Source organism: Arachis hypogaea, chromosome 15 (assembly GCF_003086295.3).
Source record: "Arachis hypogaea cultivar Tifrunner chromosome 15, arahy.Tifrunner.gnm2.J5K5, whole genome shotgun sequence".
Lineage (NCBI taxonomy): Eukaryota > Viridiplantae > Streptophyta > Magnoliopsida > Fabales > Fabaceae > Arachis > Arachis hypogaea.
Window position 1 is genome coordinate 16,648,245 of NC_092050.1, and position 25,686 is coordinate 16,673,930.

The 25,686-nt window shown below is 29.5% G+C and overlaps 1 protein-coding gene across 1 annotated transcript; it reads left to right on the forward strand.

Moving 5' to 3' along the window:
• The first annotated feature begins 19,051 nt into the window (after window positions 1-19,051).
• Window positions 19,052-23,798, forward strand: LOC112749704 (hydroxyproline O-galactosyltransferase HPGT1). Its single transcript, XM_025798063.3, has 12 exons — window positions 19,052-19,656; window positions 19,732-19,795; window positions 19,978-20,027; window positions 20,308-20,501; window positions 21,164-21,227; window positions 21,313-21,385; window positions 21,830-21,953; window positions 22,136-22,223; window positions 22,329-22,379; window positions 22,462-22,533; window positions 22,662-22,774; window positions 23,430-23,798. The coding sequence occupies exons 1-12, from the start codon at window positions 19,541-19,543 to the stop codon at window positions 23,450-23,452; spliced, it is 1,032 nt and encodes a 343-aa protein (XP_025653848.1). The 5' UTR covers window positions 19,052-19,540; the 3' UTR covers window positions 23,453-23,798.
• The last annotated feature ends 1,888 nt before the right edge of the window (window positions 23,799-25,686 follow it).

The window sequence follows — 25,686 nt, forward strand, 5'->3', positions numbered from 1 at the left end:
ATGATATGGTACATATCATTTCTGGTTAGTTTATTCAATAATTAAGTGTGAAAAAAGAAAACATATGAGGAGACATATATGAAAAGCTAGAGATTCCAAACGTAAGACCTAATATCTATAAGGTCTCAGCTTACTTGAAAAATAATACTTAAAGATGAGTATAGAAACCTATTTTAGACACGACCTATAATAGCCTTTCTATGTCCGCCATGTAATATACATGGAATTTAACAAGCCCATCCATTTCTTTTAAATAAAATTCACATATATATTATTGGACTCATCTTAAACACTCCTTACTAAGTACAAAGTATGTACACATTATTAATTCATTAAATCTAAACTCTTTATTTATTATAGAGTAAAATATTATTTTTGTTCCCAACGTTTAGGATAAGTTTTAAAGTTGTTTTTAACGTTTCAATCATCCTATTTAAGTCGCTAACGTTTCAAAATTGACTCAATGTTGTCCTGCCATTAGGGATCCGTTAACAGAATTGACGGTGGGATAAAATTGATACAATTTTAAAACGTAAGGACTTAAATAGGACGAAAACGTTAGAGACAAAAACGATATATAGAAATAAATTTTAGTTTTATCCTTCAATAATTTCAATTTTTTATTGTACGTAATATTCAATTATTTTTTAATCACATCTAAGTAAATTATACTTAATCATAATAAATTTATTTTATAATTTTACACTTAAAGTTATAAGTTAATATAAAAATATAAAAAATTATTTAGAATGAAAGTAGTGTAATTAAGTGTAATTTACTTAGATGTGATTAAAAAAATTAAATATTATATACAGTAAAAAATTAATATTATTGAAGAATAAAATTAAAATTTATTTCTATGTATCGTTTTTGTTCCCAACGTTTTCGTTCTATTTAAGTCCCTAATGTTTCAAAACTGTCTCAATTTTGTCCCGCCGTCAATTCTGTTAACGGATCCTTAACGGCAGGACAACATTGTGCCAATTTTAAAACGTTAGAGATTTAAATAAGACGGTTGAAACGTTAGGAACAACTTTGAGACTTATCCCAAACGTTGGAGACAAAAACGATACTTTACTCATTATTATATTTTATTTGAATGGTATAGATTTAAAACAATAACCTGTGAATCAGGTTAACCATTTTTTTTATAAGTTTTAAATTTTTTTTATAAGTTTTAGATATTGGGCTAAAATTTAAAGCAAAAAAATAGTATATGAATATTAAAACATGTTTGTACAAAAAAAATAATTAGGCTTTATAATTAAAATAATAATACATAAAAAATAAGTTAAAAATTCATTCACCAAATTGAGAAAAAAAAAGATATATTAAAATTAAAAAAATAATAATAAATATATATTATGTATATAATATTAAAATTTAAATAAATTTTATTTTGTGTGAAACAAAATTATAATATTAAATATGAATTCAATAATAAAAGATTTTGTGTTATATAAATTTAATTTAAAATATATATATATATATATATATATATAAAGCAAACAAACATATAATAATTTTATTTCACGTAAAACAAAATTATAATATTAAATATGAACACAATAATAAAAGATTTTGTGTTTAGATAAATTTAATTAAAAATATATATATTCACATAAAAAATAAATAAATATATAATAATTTTATTTTGTGTGAAACAAAATTATAATATTAAATATGAATACAATGATAAAAGATTTTGTGTCATATAAATTTAATTAAGAAAAATATGTATACTTACGTAAAAAGCAAACAAACATGTAATAATTTTATTAACACAATAATAAAAGATTTTGTATTATATAAATTTAATTAAAAAATATTATACTCATGTAATAAATAAATAAATATATAATAATTTTATTTCGTGTGAAATAAAATTATAATATTAAATATAAATACAATAATACAAGATTTTGTATTATATAAATTTAATTAAAAAATATATATACTTACGTAAAAAACAAACAAACAAACAAATAATAATAATAATAATAATAATAATAATAATAATAATAATAATAATAATAATAATCTCATTTGTTATTTATCTAAAGTTAAATGTAACTTTTCAAATATAAATAAAATTATTAGGTTGCGTTTGAATGATAGACTAATACTGAGACTCTGAGAGAGAGACTGGAACATAAAAATTAAAAGACGATAAAAATTACATAATTCTTTATATGTATTTAGGGTAAAGTGTATAAGATTGAATTATGTCTCAATATCTTTTTTATTTAAGATAAACATAAAGACCGAAACAAACAAAAATAGCTAAATATATTTTTTTCTAAAGGATTATTTTAAAATTATAATATAAAATTTTAAACATAATTAAATAACTTTAATTTTAAATAAGTATTTTATTATTTTCAAGATTAATCCTAAAAAGTTATTTTAATATCTTAAAAATTAAATATAAGAATATTTTAATATTTTTAAAATTATTTTAAATTTGTAATTCCTAATATAATTAAATAATATGAATTGGTTTTTATAAAATTATTTTTGTTTTTTTAGTAACATCCAGAAGTTGTTGTGTTCTTATAAAAATTAATTAGAAGAGTATTTTAGTTTTAATTTAAAGTTTAAATTTATAATTTCTAATATAATTAAAAAATATTTATTCTCAAAGAGTATTTTAATCTTTATTCTAAAAGGGTATTTTAATTTTTTTAAGATTAATTTTATTTTAATATTAAATTAATATTTTAAATTTTTAATGCAATACAAGAATTTCAAATAATCCTAAAAGTGTAATTTAGTATTTTAAAATTAATGCATAAAATATATTTTAGTACTTTAAAGAGTAAAAGGTCGTCAAATTAATTTTTGAAAGATTACTTGTTCTCTAATTTGGTTTCTAAAAAATTGTTTTAATCAAATTCGTCCTTTAAAGATTTTAAATTAATCATGTTAATCATTCCGCCACTTCCATTGTTAACGGCGTTCTTATTGATGTAGTACGTTAAATAACATGACAACACACACCTAATAGTCCTAATTGACTATTAATATTATTAGTTAAGGAAATTAGATCAAATGAACCCCAAATTGATGAATTCTAATACCTTAAGTTCTCTCCTCAATTAGACTTTGATTTAATTGAATTTCATAAATTTATAATGATATCAGTCAATTACGACTCTTAGGTTGTGTTCGATTTTGAAAATAGGACATGACAAAGACACTAAGAACAAGACAAAAAAGATAGAGACAAATAAATTAGTATTTTTGTATTTTGTTTGGTGATAAACTAAAACAAATTATAAAAGTCTAATTTATTATCCATTTTTTTTCATTCAAAAAATTTAGGAAGAAAAAATATAATAATAAGAGTTATAATTATAAAAAATTAACAAGAATGATAAAAGAAAAAATAAAAAATAAATTGTGCTTATTGTTAGTGTCTTTGCGTCTTTCTTAGTTGGATGAACACAAAATACACTAATATTCAGTGTCTCTTGACACAATGTCTCTGTCCATGTCTAATCTGTCAAACACGATTTTATGTCTCAATATTTCTGTCTCAGTGTCTCGTCTGTAAACAAACGCACCCTTATGTATGTGTTGTGGTGTCACTTAACGTGTTACATTAGCAAATTTTGATCCCATCAACAAAGAAAGTGACGAAAGGACTATCATGACTAATTTAAAATCTTTAAAAAATGAGTTTGATTTAAAAAAATTTTCAAAGACCAATTTAAAAATCAAATGATCTTTTGGGGACTAATTTAACCATTTGATCGTACTTTAAATATGAACTACAAGCGTATTTTTTGTTTTTAAACTAATGCTATAAGGATTTTTTAGTATGTTAAAATAGAATCTATGAAAAAACTTTAAATTTTCTTTAAAGTTTAACTTTTTTGAGTTATAAAAAAGGTATTTTGGTGACTAAATTTTTAAAGTGGTCTTTGAGATGCACCAAAATCGTCCCTGAGATTTCAATTGTACCAATTACGTCCTGAGATTAGAAAAATTGTACCATATTAGTCCCTGACCAATTTTCTATTAACGACGCGCTGACGTGGCTTTATGACATGGTCTTTGGTGACACGTGTCACCTCATGGTTTGGCCACATATAACAGTATGATGACGTATCAATCAGCGACGCGTGGCATGCTGACGTGGATGATTATGCCACGTGTCACAATGTTATGTGTCCACGTGTCATCAACTATGTATCATTATATATGCACCAAATTGGTCCCTAACTTTGCATCAAATGACTCATTTTAGTCTTTGAAATTGAATGTCGTGCACCAAATTAGTTCCTTTATCAGTTTGTTCTCTTTTTTTTTGTAAATTTAAAATTGTCAATAATTTTTTATACACTAATTTTAATTATATTTTTTTATTATACAATTTTTTATAATAAAATTTTTAATTAATAATTTTAACTTGTATCATTAGAGCACATGTTAGCTAAATTCAAAATTTTATTATTGTCTCTTGTGTTTATTTGTATCTGCTTTAATACTGTTCAATCCATGGTCACAATAAATGCTTATATTAATTAATAGTGTTATATATGAAAAGGCCGCCTAGGTAAGTTATAGATAAAATAAAGGGAAAAAGACAGATAGGTTCCTAACTTTTTAAATTTTTGACAAATACATCCCTGACAAAATTTAAATACAAAAAAGTCCATGACTTTAATAAACGGAGGACAATTTAGTCCTTCCGTCTATTTGTCTCTCATACACCAGACGGAACTGGCTGACGTGGCTGAAATGGTGTTCAGGTATCCGTTACGGTGCCACGCTGGAAGGAGAATAAAGTTTGAAGGACAAATAAGTCATTGATGTTATTTTGCAAATAAAGTTCGAAGGACAAATAGGTCCTTGAGAATTTAGTTCATTATGCTTCTATATGTATCATATATTACTATCTAATTGAAATATACCTATATTATGTATCATATATTACCATCTAATTTAATAATCAAATGTGTCACATGACACTCTTATTAAAATTGAGAGAAAATATTTTTTTTAAAAATTAATAAACTCCTTTCCTAAATTCTCTCATATACCTCTCTCCATTTTTCTATTTCTCTCTACTATTTTTACTCTATATATAATTATATTTTGTATTAGTAATTTGACAAATCAAAATATGTCATCCGATATTTTTTTACAATTAAAATATTTTAAATGTAAAAGTATACACATTAAATTATTTTAAATTTTAGATAACGAATGTTAAAATTAATAAAAAATTAGACTTTTTCATATAAAAATAATAACTAAAAATCTTATTATTTAATTTTTTATCTGCAGATATCTTGGTCTTTTTAATCAGAGACTTTTGTCAACTTACGACTTTTTTGTAAAAGTAGTTTGATTTTATAAATCTTTCGTGTCATGCATAATTTATACTATTAGAACAAAGTGAAGTATAATTTAAAAAAAAATATTCTCATAATGTTATTATGGATAAAAATACTAGTTCTAATATAATACACAAATGCACTAATGCTAACTTAATACATGAATGATGCACAAATGAACTCATGCTAACTTGATGCATAAATGAACTCATGCTAACTAATGCCACTAGTATGATGAAAACTGAACTAATGCAATTTAACAAATTCTAATATAATACACAAATGCACTAAAACTGAATTAATTCAATTTAAGAAAAAAAAGTAGAAACAGAACAAGCCCAATTTCTGCAATTTTAATACAAATAATTTAAATTGCAGAATACAACAAGTTAACTAGATTTCAAAATACAAGCATAATTTTATAAACTAAATTCTCATAATAGAAGCATAATAGAAGTATAATGAACTAAATTCTCAAGGACCTATTTGTCCTTCGAACTTTATTTGCAAAATGACGTCAATGACTTATTTGTCCTTCGAACTTTATTCCCCTTCTAACGTTGTACCGTAACGGACACCTGGACACCGTTTCAGCCACATCAACCAGTTCCGTTTAGTGTATGAGAGGCAAATAGACGGAAGGACTAAGTTGTCCTCTGTTTGCTAAAGTCATGGATTTTTTGTATTTAAATTTTGTCAATGATGTATTTGTCAAAAATTTAAAAAGTCAGGGACTTATCTGTCTTTTTTCCTAAAATAAATTATTATAATCGAGTATAAATCTATCTTATTAATTTAGTGAGAAGTCAATTATATAGAAAATCGAGCCGCTCTAACTACTAATAATTCATGGTTCAACCGGTTTGACCACAGTTCAACCGAAAACTTGTTTTGAATAAAATAATACATAAAATATAAATACACACACTAAAACATAATTATAGTCTAATATAAATTTTAAAATATTTTTCAAAGTAAAAATATTACATAAACCATAATATTATGATCTCTTTTAAATACAAATTCCTCTGAACTCAAACAGTACACTTGTAATTTGTTTATTTCCAGTTTTTATTAATAAAATTTCTCTACTTTTATTTGTTCATCTCTTTTACGTTTATGTTTCCTTCTTCATTTTCTCTTTAATTTCTTATTTGCTTTAATTTCTGCAATTTAATTTGCCTCCGACACCTCGCATTTTTTTGTTTATTTATTATTTTCAATCATTTTTAATTCTTATTGACGATACAATTGCGACATTGAGATGCTCACATTTTTTTTAAAACATTAACAAAATTTGAGTAAAACAGTTTGTCAAAATCGTTTTTCACAATATCTATATTTTAAATATTTTATGTATTTATCATTCATATACTTATATGTATGATAAAGTCGGTTATGTTAAATAATCTATATTGTATGACTCCAATCTATATATATGTATATATGTATATATGTATATATATGTCATATTTTATTACTGATCAAATTCGAACCAAATAGAAAATAAAGCCAAATATTTATGTTTACTTTTATCATATCTCGATAATATTATAATTATTTTTGCAAAAGAAAAAGAAGTTTAATAAAAAAAATTCACATAAAAAATATTGATATAATTTTTTAATAACAAATTTTTTATTTAAATATATTACTTTATTATATTTTAAATATATTATTTTAAATAATATATATTATTTAAAGAAATATTTAAAATTTATTATTTTATATTAATAATATTATTAAAATATATTATTAGTTTTTTTAAATAATATTTTTTTATTTGATTCATCAAATAATATGACAACAAAAAAATTTTACATAACTGAATCTACTAAATAAATATTATATTTATTCATTTCTATATTGCATGTAAAAAAAAAAATAAACAGAATAATAAAGATGTTCGAAGACATCACATCGACAATAATAATAAAATAATAAAAGAATCCCATCAAAATTTTTGGATTACTTTTTTTGGTGTAAAGATGTCTTACATTAAATGAGGAGATTAGTGCACTTTTTACTTTCTGAAATGCACTAATTTTCGTTATATTATTGTAAGTAAGGTGACATCTCTATGGTGCCATGTTATTGTATTATGGTGACTATGTTTAAAAAATATTGGCAAAATTAAAATAATTTTATTATTTAATAATATTTTTTAATTTTAAAAATAAAAAATAATATTAAAATATAAAAAAAATATATTTTTAATTTTAATATTTATGTAACCACCATAATTATCATAATTATAGACACTATAAACATTACCTTATTATAAATCATAAATGTATAAAAATTGTGTATACATTTATGTTAATCTCAATTCAATAAGAGGTAGTAAAACATAATTAAATTGCGTATTTAGATAAGTTTTATAAAATTTAATTAACATGTGTTTAAAAAATATATATTAAAATTATTATAAATAAAAAAAATTATTTTTAATTTTAATTATATAAAATAAATATATTAAAATTTTAAATTTTAAATTTTTTATAAAAAAATCTCTATTAATGACTTTAATAAAATGTGTCTTAAAAGACATTTGCATGAGAGAGGCTATTTATTTTGGTTAGTTCGTTAAAATGGGCTAAATTTATTGGTCTAATTCGTTTTATTTATTTAACTGGATAAATATTATTTCTAAAATTAAGTTAGGTTAAATTTTAGGTTAAATAAACTGATTTTGATTAATCTATAAAAATGACGGATTAAACGAACTATTTTATTAAAATTTAAAAAAAATATGTTTTGCCAATATTTTATCTAATTCTAATATGACTCGAAAATTCAATTTGTCAACTAAAAGTAATGTTATTTAAGGTTTTTGACCCAAAAAAAATATTTTTTGTTAAAATATTTTTTTTAAAAATAAAATAAAAGGGTAAACGAGGATAAACGAGTTCGTTTAACCCATTATGGTGGCCATAAATAGTTCGGACTGAAAATTTATGACCCTTGAATAGAGGTAGAAATGACCAAGTTGAGCTGAGTTTTAACTTTGACGAGCCTAGTTTATGTCATAAATAAATGGTTCAAGCCTAGGCCTATTACCTTTCATATACTTTTCTTTATGCTTCAACCCGACTTATTTAAAGTCCAACAAGCTCACAAACCTATTTGAAAAGTAAAAATTATAATTTGTGATTAAATATATTCTAAAATTTATAATTCATAATTTGTAAAATATAATTTATTTATATATCAATCGTTAGTCACATATTATAACTATACTTACAATTCATAATTTTTTCCTTTAAACAAAAAAGCTAAAATTTTAACTAATCTTACCATTGATTTTTTTTTAATTTCGTTTTGTGTTTAATGTAAGTAAATAGTTGAAACTTGAAAGTATAAATTAAGAATAATTTATTTTTACAAAAAAACATTTAAACGAGTCCATCCAACAAGTTTCGTAAATTTTTTTAAAAGTTTATGACTTAACTGTTTTAACTAATAGACTTTGCAAAAAATTTAAATGTGACCTATTTAATAAAATGAGCCAAACCTAAAATGAGCCGAGTCATGAATTCTTCTCTTGTTTCCACCCCTACTCGTAAATAAAATAAGCTTAAACGAATAACCTATTTAATTCATATACTTAGACAAATCAGACTTAAATGGGGATGATTGACTCATTCGATAGCCTTAAGCCTACGAAGTATTAGTGTATATTTTCACCAATATACTTTTTAGATAAATGAAGAGTTATAGGTAAATAATAATAGACATTAAAAAAACAAAAAATAATAATAAAGAAAAAAATAAGGTAATTAAGAGTTGTTTTCAAGTAAAAATAAAAATAAAAAATTTAATACTGTTTGATTTTAATTCGTAAATTAATTTTTTTAAATTAAATTTTTATTTTAAATTTTAAATCTTAAATTTTTTAAAAATTAATTTTTAATAAAAATTACTAATATTAATTAATTAAAAATTATTTTCTTACGAAGAAATGTGCATATATGGTGTAGAGTGATGTACGTAAATTTTATCCTTTTATTTATATCGGTGAGATTATCCTAGAATTCCAATTCACTTTTGTCAAGAAGGATAGTTAGACATGTCGAGAGAAAAATAATGTATTTTCATATATTTTATTATTGGAGATGTATAAGGTGCATATATCCTTGAAGCTTATCGATCATCCAGCAATTCGGTTTTCTTTTACACGTACATATCCCTTTTGATGTGCATTAAGGTGTTTATAGTTTATATTTATTTTCAAATTAAATTCCTGTGTTATGCAAGTTATGCGTTGAGTTTGCAACCTTGCATAATTCGATACAGGCCAGGGAATATTTTAAATTTAAACATATTCTGCAGATTTTTTTGTTTAGTTCCGCAGATTTTTTGAGGTGGTGGAGCCGGGGATGTTGAGGATAAAGCTGTTTATAATATCAGGAGTGTTTCTCTCTCCTTTTTAAAAATGTAATAAACAATTTATGAAAAAATTGGGTATATGAATCCAGTCGAGAAATGTGGTTAAACAGAAAAGAATCATTCTAATAATTTATTTAATTAAATATTAAAAGTCTGATTCTAACATAATAAAGTATTAAATATTTAACTAGCTTATTATGTTATATTTATTAATAAACAACTATCAATATATATGTTTATAAGGTGTATAAATACTTAGGGCAACACACAAGTAATATATATAAAATTATGAAAATTCTGTTTTGTTGAAAATATGATACATCCTAGGATTTCGTTCCAAAAATAATATTATTTTGTAGATGAAATTTAAAGATCCATGAATATTAGCAACACTAGTTTAGTTTTTTTTTTTTTGTTGGGAGAACTCAACAAAGTTTTAGAACAAGAATCTGTCTAACAGCAGAAGTATTAAAAATAATTTTTTCATAATCTGTGCGATTAAATAGGCAACTCTAAAAATACTCCAAACAATAAATATAATGACAGAAATTAAATGATCAGACACCAAAATTTTTAACATGAGAAAATTTTTAAAAGATGGACAAAAAATTTCACGGGACCTAGTTTAGAAAAATCTTCTACTATCAAAATAATGAGTATATAATCAGTCTTTCTAGTGATACTAGGGCATCTCAACAATCAACAAAATACATTATCAAAGCTGATGTAAACAGCATAAACCCTTCACAAAGTGGGTATCTCAAATTAGACAAAAGAGAAGGCAATACAACTAGCAAGTTATATCCTAATGTTCATCTCTATACCAGGAATAACATACTAAAATTTCATAAGAAATTGAACAAGTTTACTAGTTTAATCGGATAAAAAATAGCTTGTCATTTTTTCCCCAAATTTCTTCTTCTCTTCTCTCCGTTGAACCCCTGCTTCGTTTGGTTTTATTCAGAATGAATAACCATTCTCTTTCTCTTCGTGGCTTTAGCCACTTCTTTTCCTTTTATTTGAATTTTTTTCTTTTGTTTTAAACTTGTAGGCCCCACTTAGTTGGGGACCTACCAACAAATCTCCGCCTCACTAACTAAAGTGGGGATAGGCTGCTCCACCAAGTCTGCCTTCTCTTTGCAGGAATCAAACTTCATTGCACGTAAACTCTTAGTTATCATATCTGAACTATTATCATCAGTATGGATCTTCTCAGGTGCATATGACTTCATCTTAAGCGCTTGACGTATCCAATGATACCTCACCTCTATGTGCTTCGATCTAAAATGAAACGTTGGATTCTTACTGAGATGGATAGCACTCTGACTGTCACAAAATAACACAAACTTCTCTTGATTGATACTTAACTCTTGTAGAAATTTCTTCTTTCATAAGAGTTCCTTAGAAGCTTCAACAACAGCAATATATTCTGCCTCTGTAATAGACAAAGCAACACATTTCTGAAGTCGAGATTGCCACGACACAGCTCCCCCTGCAAAAGTCATCATATAACCAGAATTAGACTTTCTTGAACCAAGATCCCCAGCCATATCCGCATCTGTGTTACTATCCAACACAGATTGGCCGCTTCCAAAGCATAAACAAACTCTTGAAGTACCATTAAGGTATCTGAGAATCCACTTCACTGCTTGCCAGTGTTCCTTGCCAAGATTAGAGAGAAACCAACTAACAACTCCAACAGTATGAGCAATATTCGGTCTGGTGCAAACTATAACATACATCAAACTGCCAACTGCAGATGCAAATAGAATCTTCTTCATTTCTGCTTTCTCTTTCTCACTTATAGGACATTGCCGCGAATTTAACTTGAAATGACTAACAAGTGGAGTACTAACAGGTTTGGAATTACTCATGCTAAACCTCTCTAAAACCTTCTCAATATACTTCTGCTGTGACAACCATAGTTTTTCATTCTTCTTGTCACGAGTGATACTCATGTCAAGGATTTTCTTTGCAGGACCCAAATCCTTCATAGCAAAGGATCTATTTAAGTCTTTCTTAAGACATTCAATCTTCTTAGTGTCATGACCAACAATCAACATGTCATCAACATAAAGTAAGAGAATTATAAAATCACCATAAGAGAATTTCTTAATATACACACAATGATCAGAAGAAGTCTTACTATGCCCATGACCTTCCATGAAGGAATCATACTTCGTGTACCACTGCCTTAGCGCTTGCTTCAGCCCATATAAGCTCTTCTTCAACTTGCATATACGGTGCTCCTTTCCTTTAACCTCAAAATCCTCTGGTTGCTCCATATAAATTTCTTTATCTATGTCACCGTGAAAGAATGTTGTCTTCATATCAAACTGCTCAACCTCTAAATTCAAGCTAGCCGCCAATCCAAGTACAACTCGAATAGAGGACATCTTCACAATTGGAGAGAAAATCTCCTCAAAATCAATACCTTTCTTTTACTCAAAGCCTTTCACAACCAATTGAGCTTTGTACCTTGGCCGTGAGACCTTTTCATCCGCTTTTAATTTAAACACCCATTTATTCTTGAATGCTCTCTTACCCTTCGATAGCATCACCAATTCAAATGTATGATTCTCATGTAAGGATTTCATTTCTTCTTGCATTGCCTTCAACCAATCTTCCTTATGCTCATTAGACATAGCTTTCTGGTAGCTCTATGGCTCCCCAGTCTCAGTGTTCATCACATAATCATGAGGAGAGTATTTCTGAGAAAGATGACACTCTCTAGTAGATCTTCTCAATTCAAGCTCAGGTGAAACTTCTGCATCTGGTAGAACTTCTGCATCTGGCACCTTAGGTTGAAGTGTAGGTTTATCATGCAAATAATCACCATCATTATCAACTTGTACATTTCTCCCATCAACAGGAGCTCTTGTAAAAGGACCAGGTTCATCATCAGCAGAACGTCTAACAGTTATTGTTGGCTTACCTGCCTTCTCAAGATCTTCAATAGTTTAGTCTTCAAGAAAAATTACATCTCGATTTCTAATTATCTTCTTGCACACCAAATCCCCTAATCTGTAACCAAAGTCTTCGTGACCATAACCTATGAAGATACACTGCTTTGACTTTCCATCAAGTTTGGACCTTTCATCTCTTGGAATGTGAACAAGAGCCCTACAACCAAACACTCGCAAGTGACTATAGGAGACATCTTTTTCTCTCAAAACTTTCTCTGGAACATCACCATTTAGTGGAACTGAAAGAGAAAGGTTGATCAGATCTACTGCAGTCCTCATTGCTTCACTCCAAAAGGATTTAGGCAACTTTGTATGAGAGAGTATACACCTGACTCTATCATTGATAATACGATTCATTCTCTCTACAACTCCATTATGTTGAGGAGTCTTCAAAACCGTCTTCTCAAGCTTGATCCCATATCCTTTACAATACTCTTCAAATGGATCCCTGTATTCACCACCATTATCTGTTCGAACACACTTCAATTTTCTTCCTGTTTCTCTTTCAACACTTGCATAAAAGTGTTTGAAGATACCGAGCACCTGGTCTTTAGATTTCAAAACAAAAGCCCACACTTTTCGAGAATAATCATCAATAAAAGTAACAAAATACGATGCACCACCTAGTGTCTTAGCATCCATAGTACAAACATCAGTGTGAACTAAATCTAGAACATGTGATCTCCTATGAGGTCCAGAATTATGAAATGATACTCTAGCATGCTTACCAATAAAACAATGAGTACAAGTATTTAAAGTTGTACCTTTCACAGAAAGTGAGAGCTTCTTGTTTAAGACGCTTAGTCCTTTCTTGCTCAAGTGACCAAGACGTATATGCCACAAATTAGAAGAGGAATCATCAGCTACATTTACCTCTTCTTTGCACAACTTTGCTTGCAATCAGTAGAAAGTAGTGAGACTATTGTCTTCTTTAGCAACAATGAGAGCCCTTTTGATAATTTTACATTTTCCACTACCAAAGGAAGTTCAATACCCCTCTTGATCCAATGCCTTCATTGAAATAAAATTGAACCACATATCTGGCGCATGCCTAACATTCTTCAACTATAACTTGCATCCCATGTTGGTTTCAAGCCACATATTACCCATACCAATGATATCACACACTCTTTTATCTTTCAATTTGATCTTGCCAAAATTTTCAGCAGTATAGGAAGTGAAAAATTCACGCCTCGGAGTGACATGACATGAGGCACCAGAGTCCATAATTAAAGTGGAATCATCACAGACAAGATTCACATAATTTTCATCATATGTGATAAGAACATCTTCATAAACAATAGCAGCAGTTTCTTTATCATTATCTTTACCTTTATCTTCATTTTTTCCTCTTGATTGTTCTCTTTTAAAAAACCTACAATACCTCTAGATATGCCCCGACTTGCCACATTAGTGACAAATCAACTCCTTTCTTGGCTTGTACTTTTCTCTTGACTTACTTTGACTCTCTGACTTGTCAGAACTGTGAGATTTTCTACTTTGACTTCTCCCCTGTGACTTTGAAACAAGTGCTTCTGACTGGGAGGAGGCATTAGTTAAACCTTGCTCTCTTCTTCTAGCTTCTTCATTCAACATGCTCTCTTTAACCATTGCCAACGTCAACTTTCCATTTGGAGCTGAGTTAGTTAGTGTCACAACAAAAAATTTTTGACTATCAGACAAAGAGCTCAACAACAACAAAGCTTGCAACTCATCATTCAAAGTGATTTCATTATTTGTTAGTTGGTTCACCGTCTCCTGAAAGGTGCTCAAGTGCTTCAACATTGATTTACCTTCAATATACTTCATATTGACAAGCTTCCTAATCAAGAATGCTTTGTTTTGCACATTCTTCCTCTCATGTAACTCCTTCAATTTCTTCCACATATTCTCGGTATTTGTTTTGGTGTCAACATGTACACGCTAAGATCAAGCCATTGCCTAATCAAAGCAAATGCCTTCTGATTCAGCTTCTTCCATTCAGCATCGGATTTGGTACATTTGAATTTATCCCCCTCCACAGGATCATACAAGTCCTTGCTATACAACATATCTTCCATGAAAGTCTTCCAAATCGAGTAATTTTGGAAATTTAATTTGACCATATTTGGCCATGAGTATTTTCCTCCATTTAATCACCACAGAGATAAACAACCAAAGCTCTAGATACCACTTTGTTGGAAAAACTCAACAAAGGTTTAGAACAAGAACCTGTCTAACAGCGGAAGCACCAAAAATAATTTTTCCACAACCTGTGCGATTAAATAGGTAACTCCAAAGATACTCCAAGCAACAAATATAATGACAGAAATTAAATGATCAGACACCTGAATTTTAACGCGTGGAAAAACCCCAAAAGAGGGACAAAAAATTCACGGGACCTAGTAACACTAAGGCATCTCAACAATCAACAAAATATATCATCAAAACTGATGTAAACAACATAAACCCTCCACAAAGTGAGTATCTCAAATCAGACAAAAGAGAATGCAATACAACTAGCAAGGTATATCCTAATGTTCATCTCTACACCAAGAATAACATACTAAAATTTTATAAGAAATGGAACAAGTTTACTAATTCAATCGGATAAAAAATAACTTGTCCTTTTTCCTCCAAATTTCTTCTTCTCTTCTCTCTGTCAAATCCCTACTTCGTTTGGTTTTATTCAGAATGAATAAACCTTCTATCCCTTTGTGGCTTTAGCCACTTCTTTTTCTTTTATTTAATTTTTTTTGTTTTAAATTTGTGTGTCCCACTTAGTTAAGGACCCATCAACATTCTTATAATTAAATTTCGGTGAAAACATGGTAATAATTTTAAGAGTCACTTATGATGGTCATATATACACATAATATGCAAAGTTAGTGTCTATGTTCGGAACGAGGTCACGATCTAAAGAGGTGGAGACAGGAGATCTCAACTTAGTCAAGTGTAGGAGTGGACAACTTGCAAGATATCCGACGATGCTAAAGTTAGTAATGTATACGGTTGCAAAGTGAGTTTTTCGTGTCTTTACTCGATGATTGCCTCTTCTTTTTAGTCTTTGTCTTTTGGAGCTATCGTTTTTCCGGCATTAAGTATTCATTATGGCACATTATTTGCCGGAATTCAGTGGTTACTGAATATAATGACGTATCCGTGGTATCCAGCTGTTATCCCATAAAATTGGTTATGGTCTTAATCATTTAGTCGGTTATATTTTCTTTTGTCCGAAATCGTTAGAGACATCAATTCTTCAATTTTCATGTATTTAGATTCGACGCAAAAGCTTCTAAGTATAGGATATGTTTCATGAGATTCTAAGTTAAGAACTCATGCTTATATTATGTAGTATCATGGAACAATAAGAAATATTATAGTATATTACATTATTACTAATATATTCTATTTTGTTTATATTATACACATATTCTGCTTACATGAGATTCTTGGACATACACTACAGAAACCGGCGTCTCATCAACGCAAGAAAGGAAAAGCTGTCTACCAAATGAGGAAGAAGAGGAACAATGCATGCACTCTTCTCTTCTTTTGTCAATTCTGATTGCTCTTCTTATTGTCATTTCATTTCAATTTGTCTAATCACGCCTTTTCTTCTTTTTCCTTCTCAAACATTCATTCCATGACAAAATACTTTTAATTTGTAGCAGATACTTATTAAGAACAACCACCGTATCAACCACTTGGATTAAGGTATATGAATATGAATATGGTTGGTAGACATAGCATGTAATATTTTTAAATCATAACACAACTACAAAAAAAATTAATAGACTCATTGATAGCTATAAAGTTATTATGCCAAAAGATATACGTTGTAGGAGAATTTCTCCATTATATAACAGTTAATATGTTGATTAATATATTTGATTGATTTAAAAATTAAAATAAATAACTTTTTAATTTATATAAATAAGGAGTGTTAGGAAGCAGCAGGTTTTGTGATTTGTAGTAATTAATTAGTCATTATTAATATTTTTAATGGTGTGAGATTACATTTAATGATGTAAAATTATTCATTTTTTCTTTATTAAGTATTGACCAAATTTTAATAATAGTGCTACCCCTAAACTTTCTCTATATAAATGCTTAAATAATAAACTCAAACATCTCAGACGATTTTAAAACAAAACTTTGATTTTGGGGAAAGAAAATACAACTTCTCAATTAATTGAATGACCCAAAAATAACTTTCATGATAAGCATTACCTTTAAAGGTAGGGCTTTAAAGAAGGAGGAAAAAAAAAGAAAATATCAATTGATTCTAACGTCACCAATAGAAATTTGGGCGCTTATTATTTTTCATGTGTGAGAGAGAAGTGTATAACAAGAAATTGTGAGAAGAGGTGTGTTTTACACTGATATGGGATATACAAATTGGAGGCACCGATTTGTTTGTATTATTTTTTTTTTAAACAAACAATTACAAATCGGATTTTTGATTTGTGATTTCGAAAATAAAAAAATTTTTAATGTTAAAATCGGACCGTCCGATTTTTAGTTTAAAAAATAAAAAATACAAATCGGAGGGTTCAATTTGTAGTTTATTTTTTTCTTCAATCAAATCAGTTTCGATTTGTAGTTTATTTTTTTCTTCAAATAAATAAGACCGTCCAATTTGAATAAAACACCATATAAAAAAAATTCCTAATCTTCCAATAACAATGTATTACACATATATTTAATCAATATAAAAAAAATTAGCCAAATTTAGGCTTATTTGTGTAAGCTCATAAATTTTTTTTTTGAATTATTTAAAAAAAAAATTAATTTTATGTTTAGATATTTTATATAATTTTTTATTTATTAATTATATTTAAGTATAATAATATAAAAATATTTTTATTTATTTATTAAGTAAATAAGATTTATTTAAATTTTTTTTAATATTTTTATTTTTGTTATTAAAAATTTACTAAATACGTTAAAAAAACAAATTTATTGATACGCCAAATAAGAATTTAAGATTAACCGTAGTTGAGAAAGAATGAAAGATATTCACATAATCACATTAAAATGGCAACCAACGAGTACTGGCCCCAAAGGAAAAGCAAATTAAATATCATCAATTCATCATCAACATCATGTTGTTTTGTCCTTGAATCATAAAATTCAATGTAACAATCATTTTGTTCGTTCAGGTTTCTCAATTATCAGCGAGTCGGACAATATTCTCTCGCACTAATAATACAATGCCGATGCAAATGTTGAGTACGTTTCAGCTTTGAAATTTGCACCTGCACCTGCTTTGTGGTTTTCTTATTCTTTACCCCCCCTTCGCTGGCCTCAGATAATGGAATTGTAGACTTTTCTAACTATCATTTTCCTTTAATTATCTTCTCGACTTTTATACTTTAATGAATTCAAAATATATACATTTTTGTTTCTCAATCAAAGACATCATATTCATGTTAATTTCGGGTATTTTAGAAAAGTATTATGTGGCAAATTATAGTCCTATAGAGATTATGCAACGAAATGTCATCCAGTTAAATAAAGTATAATTTTTTTTTCTAAAAAAAATGTGATTAAATAAGAGGACATAAACAGAAGCTTAACTAACCTCATTTCGTAAATCAATACAAATATATAATAGCTACAGATAGGATATCTGCAGTCACTTATAAAAATAATCTATATAACACCAAATCCTAGTAATTACCCAAATTAATTAAGGCAGTTAGGCAATAATAATCTATTTAGTGGTGTTGGGTATTGTCTTCAAGATCTTGCTCCAATGCCTTATGCATGATGCAACCTCAAATATGTCATCAACCATTTTGCAGTTACCAGAAGCTTGGATTTGAAGAGTCGCATTTCGTTCTTTTTCAGTTCATCAATATATATAGCAGATACAGAAACAATTAAGAAACCAACCATACCAATTGACTTGATTTAATTTAATTTGTCTCACCAAACAAAAAAAATGAGGTCTTAAAGCACCAAAATTAATCAGGGATTTAATTATAATAATATGTTAAATTCCACAGTGCTGAAGAAGCAGGGAGCTGCAGAGAGACTTGCGTGAGATCAGAAAATGAGCAAGTGAGTTAACTAATCTCCCAACCAACTTGGTTACTACTCTAACTAACTAACTCAGCTGCCAGCATGGCAAGTCTACATAAACTAACTTAACAGAATTTGTGAAGAGCAGCTTAGTTAGCTTGTGAGAGGGTCAGAAATGACTTCAATGTTAAGAACCCCGTCAGACATGAAGCCGTTGTTGAACGCGAAGTAGAAGTTACCGTCACCGTCACCGTCTGGCTCTGACCCAATTCACCCAGGTGACGGTGAGAAAGGAGGGAACACCCAGCAAATTCGACGTGCGTGCCTTTAAGTAAGTTTTTTTTTTTTTGGACTTTTTTTTTACGCCTTCGCCCTTCGCACCAAAAGATAAATTAATTCTTGGACCAGCCCAATTATAAGCCCATTGCTCCCTATTATTCAATTTGCTAACATGTTCTTGGCCGAAAGAAAACTTGAAAAAAAAAATTTGCTAATGCAAGATGTTTGGGGACTGGAGAGCTTATTTTGAACTTTGAAACAAGTCATCGCAGTTCGTTCGTTCGTTCTGGCGTTCTGCATCTGACTATCTGAGTTCTCGGTTCTGAGATAGCTCCGTTGAAAGTTGAAACCGAAATAAATAAATAAATAAATAAATTGAATAAAATCAGTTATAACGTCGCGGTCATACTTGTGTAGCTCAAAACGTAAATACCGAAGCGAACCAAAGAAAACAAGTCACCTTGGTTTCTCAAACATCATTTCAGTCTCAATTCCAAAACATAAACAATCTGCAGTTCCAACTTCCATCCATAGATTTGGATCTGAGAAGAAATGCGTAGCCGGGGATCACAAAACCGGCTATCTGGTCACTCTTCCTTTGGATCTCGAGTCTCTGCTCTCATGCTCGCAATGCTTGCTACCATGTCTACTATTTACGTCGCTGGCAGGTCAGTTATTCACTTCTTCTTCGTACTTTCCTCGTGATCTTCAATTTTGAACTCAGTTTCCACTGCCATTTTCAGGCTGTGGCAGGACGCGGAAAATAGGGCGTATTTGATGGAACAACTTGAAAAAAGAACCACTCAGGTAACCGTAATGTTAGATTTCGTGATTCAAGTTATGTTATGTCATACATTGCATAATTGTTATTTAATGCAAGTTATCTCTAATTTAATATTGCTTAGTTTGTGCGAGAGTGCAATTGCTAGTGCGTTTGTTTTTTAAAATTTTAGGATGTCAATGAGGCAGTATAGTTCATACGATTTCAGGGTCAATCCGCCGTATCTGTTGATGATACACTCAAAATTATAGAATGCAGGTACGTTTCTTCTAGTTGCGGGTGATCATGGAGCATTTAGGTGGGTTATGCTCACACCATTAATAAAGTGATATTTCACCTAGGATCCATCAATATCTTGTATATTTATCTGAAATATCAATTTACTAATGGCATGAATATAAATATAATCCACCTAAGTAATCCATGAGCTTCTATTAATTTCTCCATTTCACATGCTGAGTTCAAATTTGGATACAAATGCCCTTTAACCGGTAGGCTATTGCCTGTAGGTATCACTATTTCATTTTTGCTTCTTCAGGGAACAGCGTAAGAAGTTGTCGTCTCTTGAGATGCAACTATCTGCGGCTAAACAAGAAAGTTTTGTTACAAAGAAATTACCAGGAAATGGTCGGAAGCAGCCTACTAAGAAGGTACTTGCAGTTATTGGGATAATGACAACCTTTGGCCGAAAAAAGAACCGGAATGCAATCCGGAAGGCTTGGATGCCAACAGGTACCTTTTCCATTGGTTTGGGTTCCTTTAGCAATGACAATTAGCAGTCAGTTGGATGAAATGGAATGCCTGCTGCTATGCCTATATGAATGAGGGTTTCGAGCTGATTAAAATTCTAGTTTAGCTTCCACTGAATAATCATGACAATAAGGTGTTCTGTTATTGATTTATGTTTTATCTTTTCAATTGTTCCTGACGGAAATGTGTCCAATTACTGCGCTTAGGATGCTTTCCTTGTGAACTTAGAACCCTGTTTTGATAGATGTTTTGAACTGATGTATTGCTGAAAGATATTCACTTGTTATGACGGCTTCAAGAAAGATAGTTTAGAATGGTTTAGAGGCTTTTTATCCATTTGTTTCACATTTTTTTCCCTTTCTTTAGATTTAAATAGAGATTTACCTTGGGTTTAATTTTCAAGTGTGGTTCTTGCTTTCTTAGTATCAAGAAATCCACCTTTTGCTACACCTATTCATTTTTAATCTGCTTAGATGGTTTTCTAATTAGTACTAATTTTTGTTTATAAATGTCGAAATGATTAATTAGTTATGTTCAAATTGAAATTGTCTACTAAGAATATAGGTTGTCTTTTATAGTCTTCAAGCTTTCCTAGTCTATCCTGTAGAACTCTTTTATAAGCACATGGTGATGCCCTCTTGTAGATACTGCTATGAAAACACTTGCTGATCAAAAAGGTATCACTGTGCGCTTTGTAATAGGAAAAAGGTATGACTTTGATAGTTTTAATGCAAGTCTAATGAACGACTGGAACTTTACATTTTTGTCCAATGAACATTTCCTTTCTATGCAGCGCAAATCGTGGAGACAGCTTGGACAAAGAAATTGAAACAGAAAGCAGCCAGACCGATGATTTCATCATTCTGGTATGTTGATTTTTAATAATAGTTTCATGCTAACAGTATTTGATTGTTGACAAATTGACAAGTACAACACAATAACCTTTTTATGTGACTGTAAGGACTTTAATTGAATATGCAGGGCTTAAACAAAAATTAAAGATATTGTGTTGTTTGAGAGAGAGAGCGAGAGAAGGAGGGGGGGGGGGGGGGACAGGGAAGATGAAGTGTTACGTTTGTTAAAACGTAGGCTTATTCAACTTTTGTTCAACTCAGCAATTTTGGGCATTTGCTGTATTAATGTTGAATCATGTGTGTTTTGTTCAAAGTTTGTTCTTACTTCGCCTGGTGCACTATTAAGCTTGATGTAGTGATGGACTTTAAGATAATATTTAGCTACCTCACATGAAGTTGTATACTTAATAATGCAAGAATCAAATTATTAATCTTATTATCTGCTCCCCTCCTCAGGATAATCAAGTGGAGGCACCTGAAGAGAAAGCAAAAAAGATAAAATCATTCTTCATTTATGCTGTGGACAAATGGGATGCAGAGTTTTATCTTAAGGCCAATGACGATGTATATGTTAATGTTGGTATGTTGTCCTTAATAAGGCTTATTTCTGCAGTTTTACAGAACTAGAAGAAATCATATTTAATATTCTAGTTTGCAATATAACTTGAGGACTGAAGTACATATTGTTCATGAAAAGCTACCGGAATTATTGGGATTTCTTTGTGATTTTATGAGCATTCAATGACTTGATTTCTTATGCAGATGCCCTGGGAGGAGTTCTAACTTCTTATTTGGATAAGCCCCGTGTTTATATTGGTTGTATGAAATCAGGCGAAGTTTTCTCTGATCCGTGAGTCTGCGCCTAATGTTTTATCTGGTTATGATATTATTTTTTGTGTTATTAGAATTTGCTCTTCTTTTTTTTTTTTTTTCTCATTTTACCTGAATCTTATAGGACACATCAATGGCATGAACCAGATTGGTGGAAATTTGGCGATGGGAGATCGTGAGTATATATAGACTTTCTCTGTTTTATCGTATATATAAGTGTACCTGTTGACGCTGTTGACGCTCGCATTTTGCTACAGATACTTTCGGCATGCTTCCAGCGATGTCTATGTAATTTCGAAAGCATTGGCTCAGTTTATTTCAATAAACAGGTATGTTCTTTTCGTTCGTTTCTACCCCTAATGAACCATGTATAGCCCAGAGAAACCATTGACAAGTCTGTTTATGTTGTAGTCATTATCTCAAAATGCATTATCAAGATCCAATATTTGCTTTGCAGACATATTCTTCGGACATATGCACATGATGATGTGAGCACCGGATCATGGTTTATTGGGCTTGATGTGATGCACGTTGATGAAAGATCATTTTGCTGCTCCTCTTCATCTACAGGTCACTTTTCTTTTTACCCCTCTCCTTACAAATGATTGCCATTTATCTGGATAGGAATTCAGGGCCTTCTCCTTTCTAAGATATGGCTTGGATGCTGATGATTGCATATAATATTACACACATTGCCTAAGTTGAGATATACAAGTGAAAATCAAATAGACCCTGGATTATCACCTTTTCTCTGGACCAATACTATGATGTTTTGCCAATATATATACTGCTAGTTAGGGAACTAGAAATAGAACTAATGGCGAGCGATATGGGTAGCTTTTTCAATAGGTTATGGACTTCATAGCTTTAAGCTCTGTTATTTCTGTACATAACACAGAACACTGTAAATCAGATCATTTAATGAATTCAAAATAACATTAGGCTAACTGGATCATAAGTTCATAACAGAATAAATGAAATTGGATATGTGTTATCTTTACTGGTCTGAACTTATAAGTTTTTATCCTAGTCCTTCCATGGGTAATAGCCAATAGGTGTTTAGGCTTGAAAGTGTCAGGTCCTATAAATTGTATCCATTTTCTTCTGTTGTTTTAGCGGAACACAGATTTGTAACTCCTGAGCACATAAAAATTGATGAGTTTAGCCATTTCACAGTTCCACTGAAATGAATCAAGTTATGAGATGTTTTCTTCCCAAATTTCAGGGGCACTATGTGCAGCAGTATGACGATGCTGCCACTGACAATATGCGAGGATGTATCAATATCGGTATCATGTATAGCAAACGGTAACCTGTTTTTTCCACAATCGTCATTAATTCTTCAGGTGTTTTTTCACCGATTCTTTTTAGCCAGAAGTTGATTCTGCCACTTCATGGCGTGTAAATATGAAGAGCTCTCGCTGATCCTTCTTAAACTATACAATGTTACACCATGAGATAATGAAAGAATCATTCATTAACGTAAATATAGAAAACATTTTTATATTATTAGAGTTGAGATGTCCGTGTGAACACGCTCTTGTTTGTATATTGGCCACCTTGGAAATATTATATTTATACGAATATTTGCACCCTTTTGGCTTGGTTCATATTTTCCTTATTTGAGTAATATAGAAAGTATAGTACATGTATGTCACTAGCAAGTGATACATTCCTATACAGAGCTATTATATATTATACTTCTGGATACTTTTGGATTTTGGAGTATTGGTTCTTATAATTGTGCAATAATCTATCAGCTTCTATTTCATAATAAAATCAATGCTAAAGGAAAGGCGTAACGTCACTACTATTATTCATTTTCCTTGTTATACTTCATTTACGTGCAAGTAACGTCTCTCATTCTTATCCTTCGTTTCATCTTTGTCGGGGAAATCAGATTTAATGAGTGGACTGCATTTCGTCTTCTTCAATCAAATCATCCACCTTTAGTGTCTTTCATTACCTCCCCGAAATTTGGTGGGCTTGTACACTGGATTTGATTACGACTAAGGTTCTGTATGCACAATCTTAAAAGTGTTTCAACGTTCGCGTCAATGATTTCCGACACTCTTCCCTTTGAGGAAGTTACACATTTTATCTATTGCTGTGTGTTAATACTTTTTATTGCTTTTATCCAGATTAGTTTTCTATGAATAATATTAATAGATGAGCAATTTGTTAATCACCTAAAAACTGAAGGCTGTAGTATTTTCGCTTCTAAAGATTTCATATTATAGTCTATAGATTCACTTTTGCGTTATCACTACTTTGTAAGAAAACTACAATTACCCGAGCAAGATCGCACTGAGGGAAGTAGGGGACAATTTATTCTCCATTTTCTTGGTGAATTCTAAAGAGGAACTCTGAATGCTTTTACCTACCTTTTGTACAAGATATACATCAACTTGGATTGGTTGTATTCTTCTAGTTGATGCTAGAAGTTGTTGGAAGCAAATTAAAAGCAACTTCTGAGAAGCTACTAAAAAAGCTAATACATTAAGAGTAATACACATTATCTGACAGGGACATTTTTTCCGCCACTACAGCTTTATAACAAAGCGAGGTTAGTCATAAACAAAAATAAACATATTTTCCTTACATTTTTGTACTACATATATGATATATGGAATCAAGAGATGAGCAAAGTTAAGGGTTTTAAGGGATATAAAAATTGAAAAGTATAATACTAAATAAAAATAAGATTAATTATTAAAATTTACACTAAAAAATAAAAAATAAGCAAATGTACCTATAAGTAGTAAACAGTTAAGAGCCTTTATAATAAATGTCTCAATGACACCCATGACAATTAAAATTGTAGTTTTTTTAATAACATACTTTCAGTTTTATATAATTGAAGTGTATTCTTAAAATTCTTTTTAACTCAATCCATATACTGATGATATATGAAACAAGAAAATATATTTAATTTCTGTGTCTTATATATATAAGACCAACAATAGTGAATACATCAATTATTTTCCTTTAAAATGGCCGGCCCTGTTGGACTGTCTGTTTGTGCACTCTTAAGCCAAAGAAGATATGATTTATTAATAGATCTTGCGGCGTGCAATTATATATAAATTCATTTTTTATAATAAGAAAAATGCAAAACAATCCAAATAAACATTAGTAGAATTTTACTATTAAGACGACGTGATAGTATTATTAACCTTTAGATAGATAATTACTGTATCTTAAATGTTATGGTTAGAATTTTCCGGATAATGGTATTGTATTTCTCAATTTCATTTATTATTTTCATTGCTCCAAAGTCTTGAACTGATCCCATTCATGCACATTGACCAAACAAAGTGCACCGACTATTCTGAAAGATAAGGTCCCCCTTCCATCCCTTCCTCTTAAGTCTTAACTCCACTCCAAAGTCCAAATCCACTTTGTGAGGAGTAAAATGTTTCCAAATTTTATTTCTTTTTAAGTTTCCCAACTTTTTATTTCTTTTCACGTGTAAACATAAT

Excerpts from the sequence above, each read along its gene's own strand:
- LOC112749704 (XM_025798063.3), top strand. The coding sequence starts at position 19,541 with ATGCGTAGCCGGGGATCACAAAACCGGCTATCTGGTCACTCTTCCTTT. Across the intron at positions 20,502-21,163 it reads GAAGGCTTGGATGCCAACAG|ATACTGCTATGAAAACACTT; the intron begins GTACCTTTTCCA and ends GCCCTCTTGTAG. Across the intron at positions 21,228-21,312 it reads CGCTTTGTAATAGGAAAAAG|CGCAAATCGTGGAGACAGCT; the intron begins GTATGACTTTGA and ends CTTTCTATGCAG.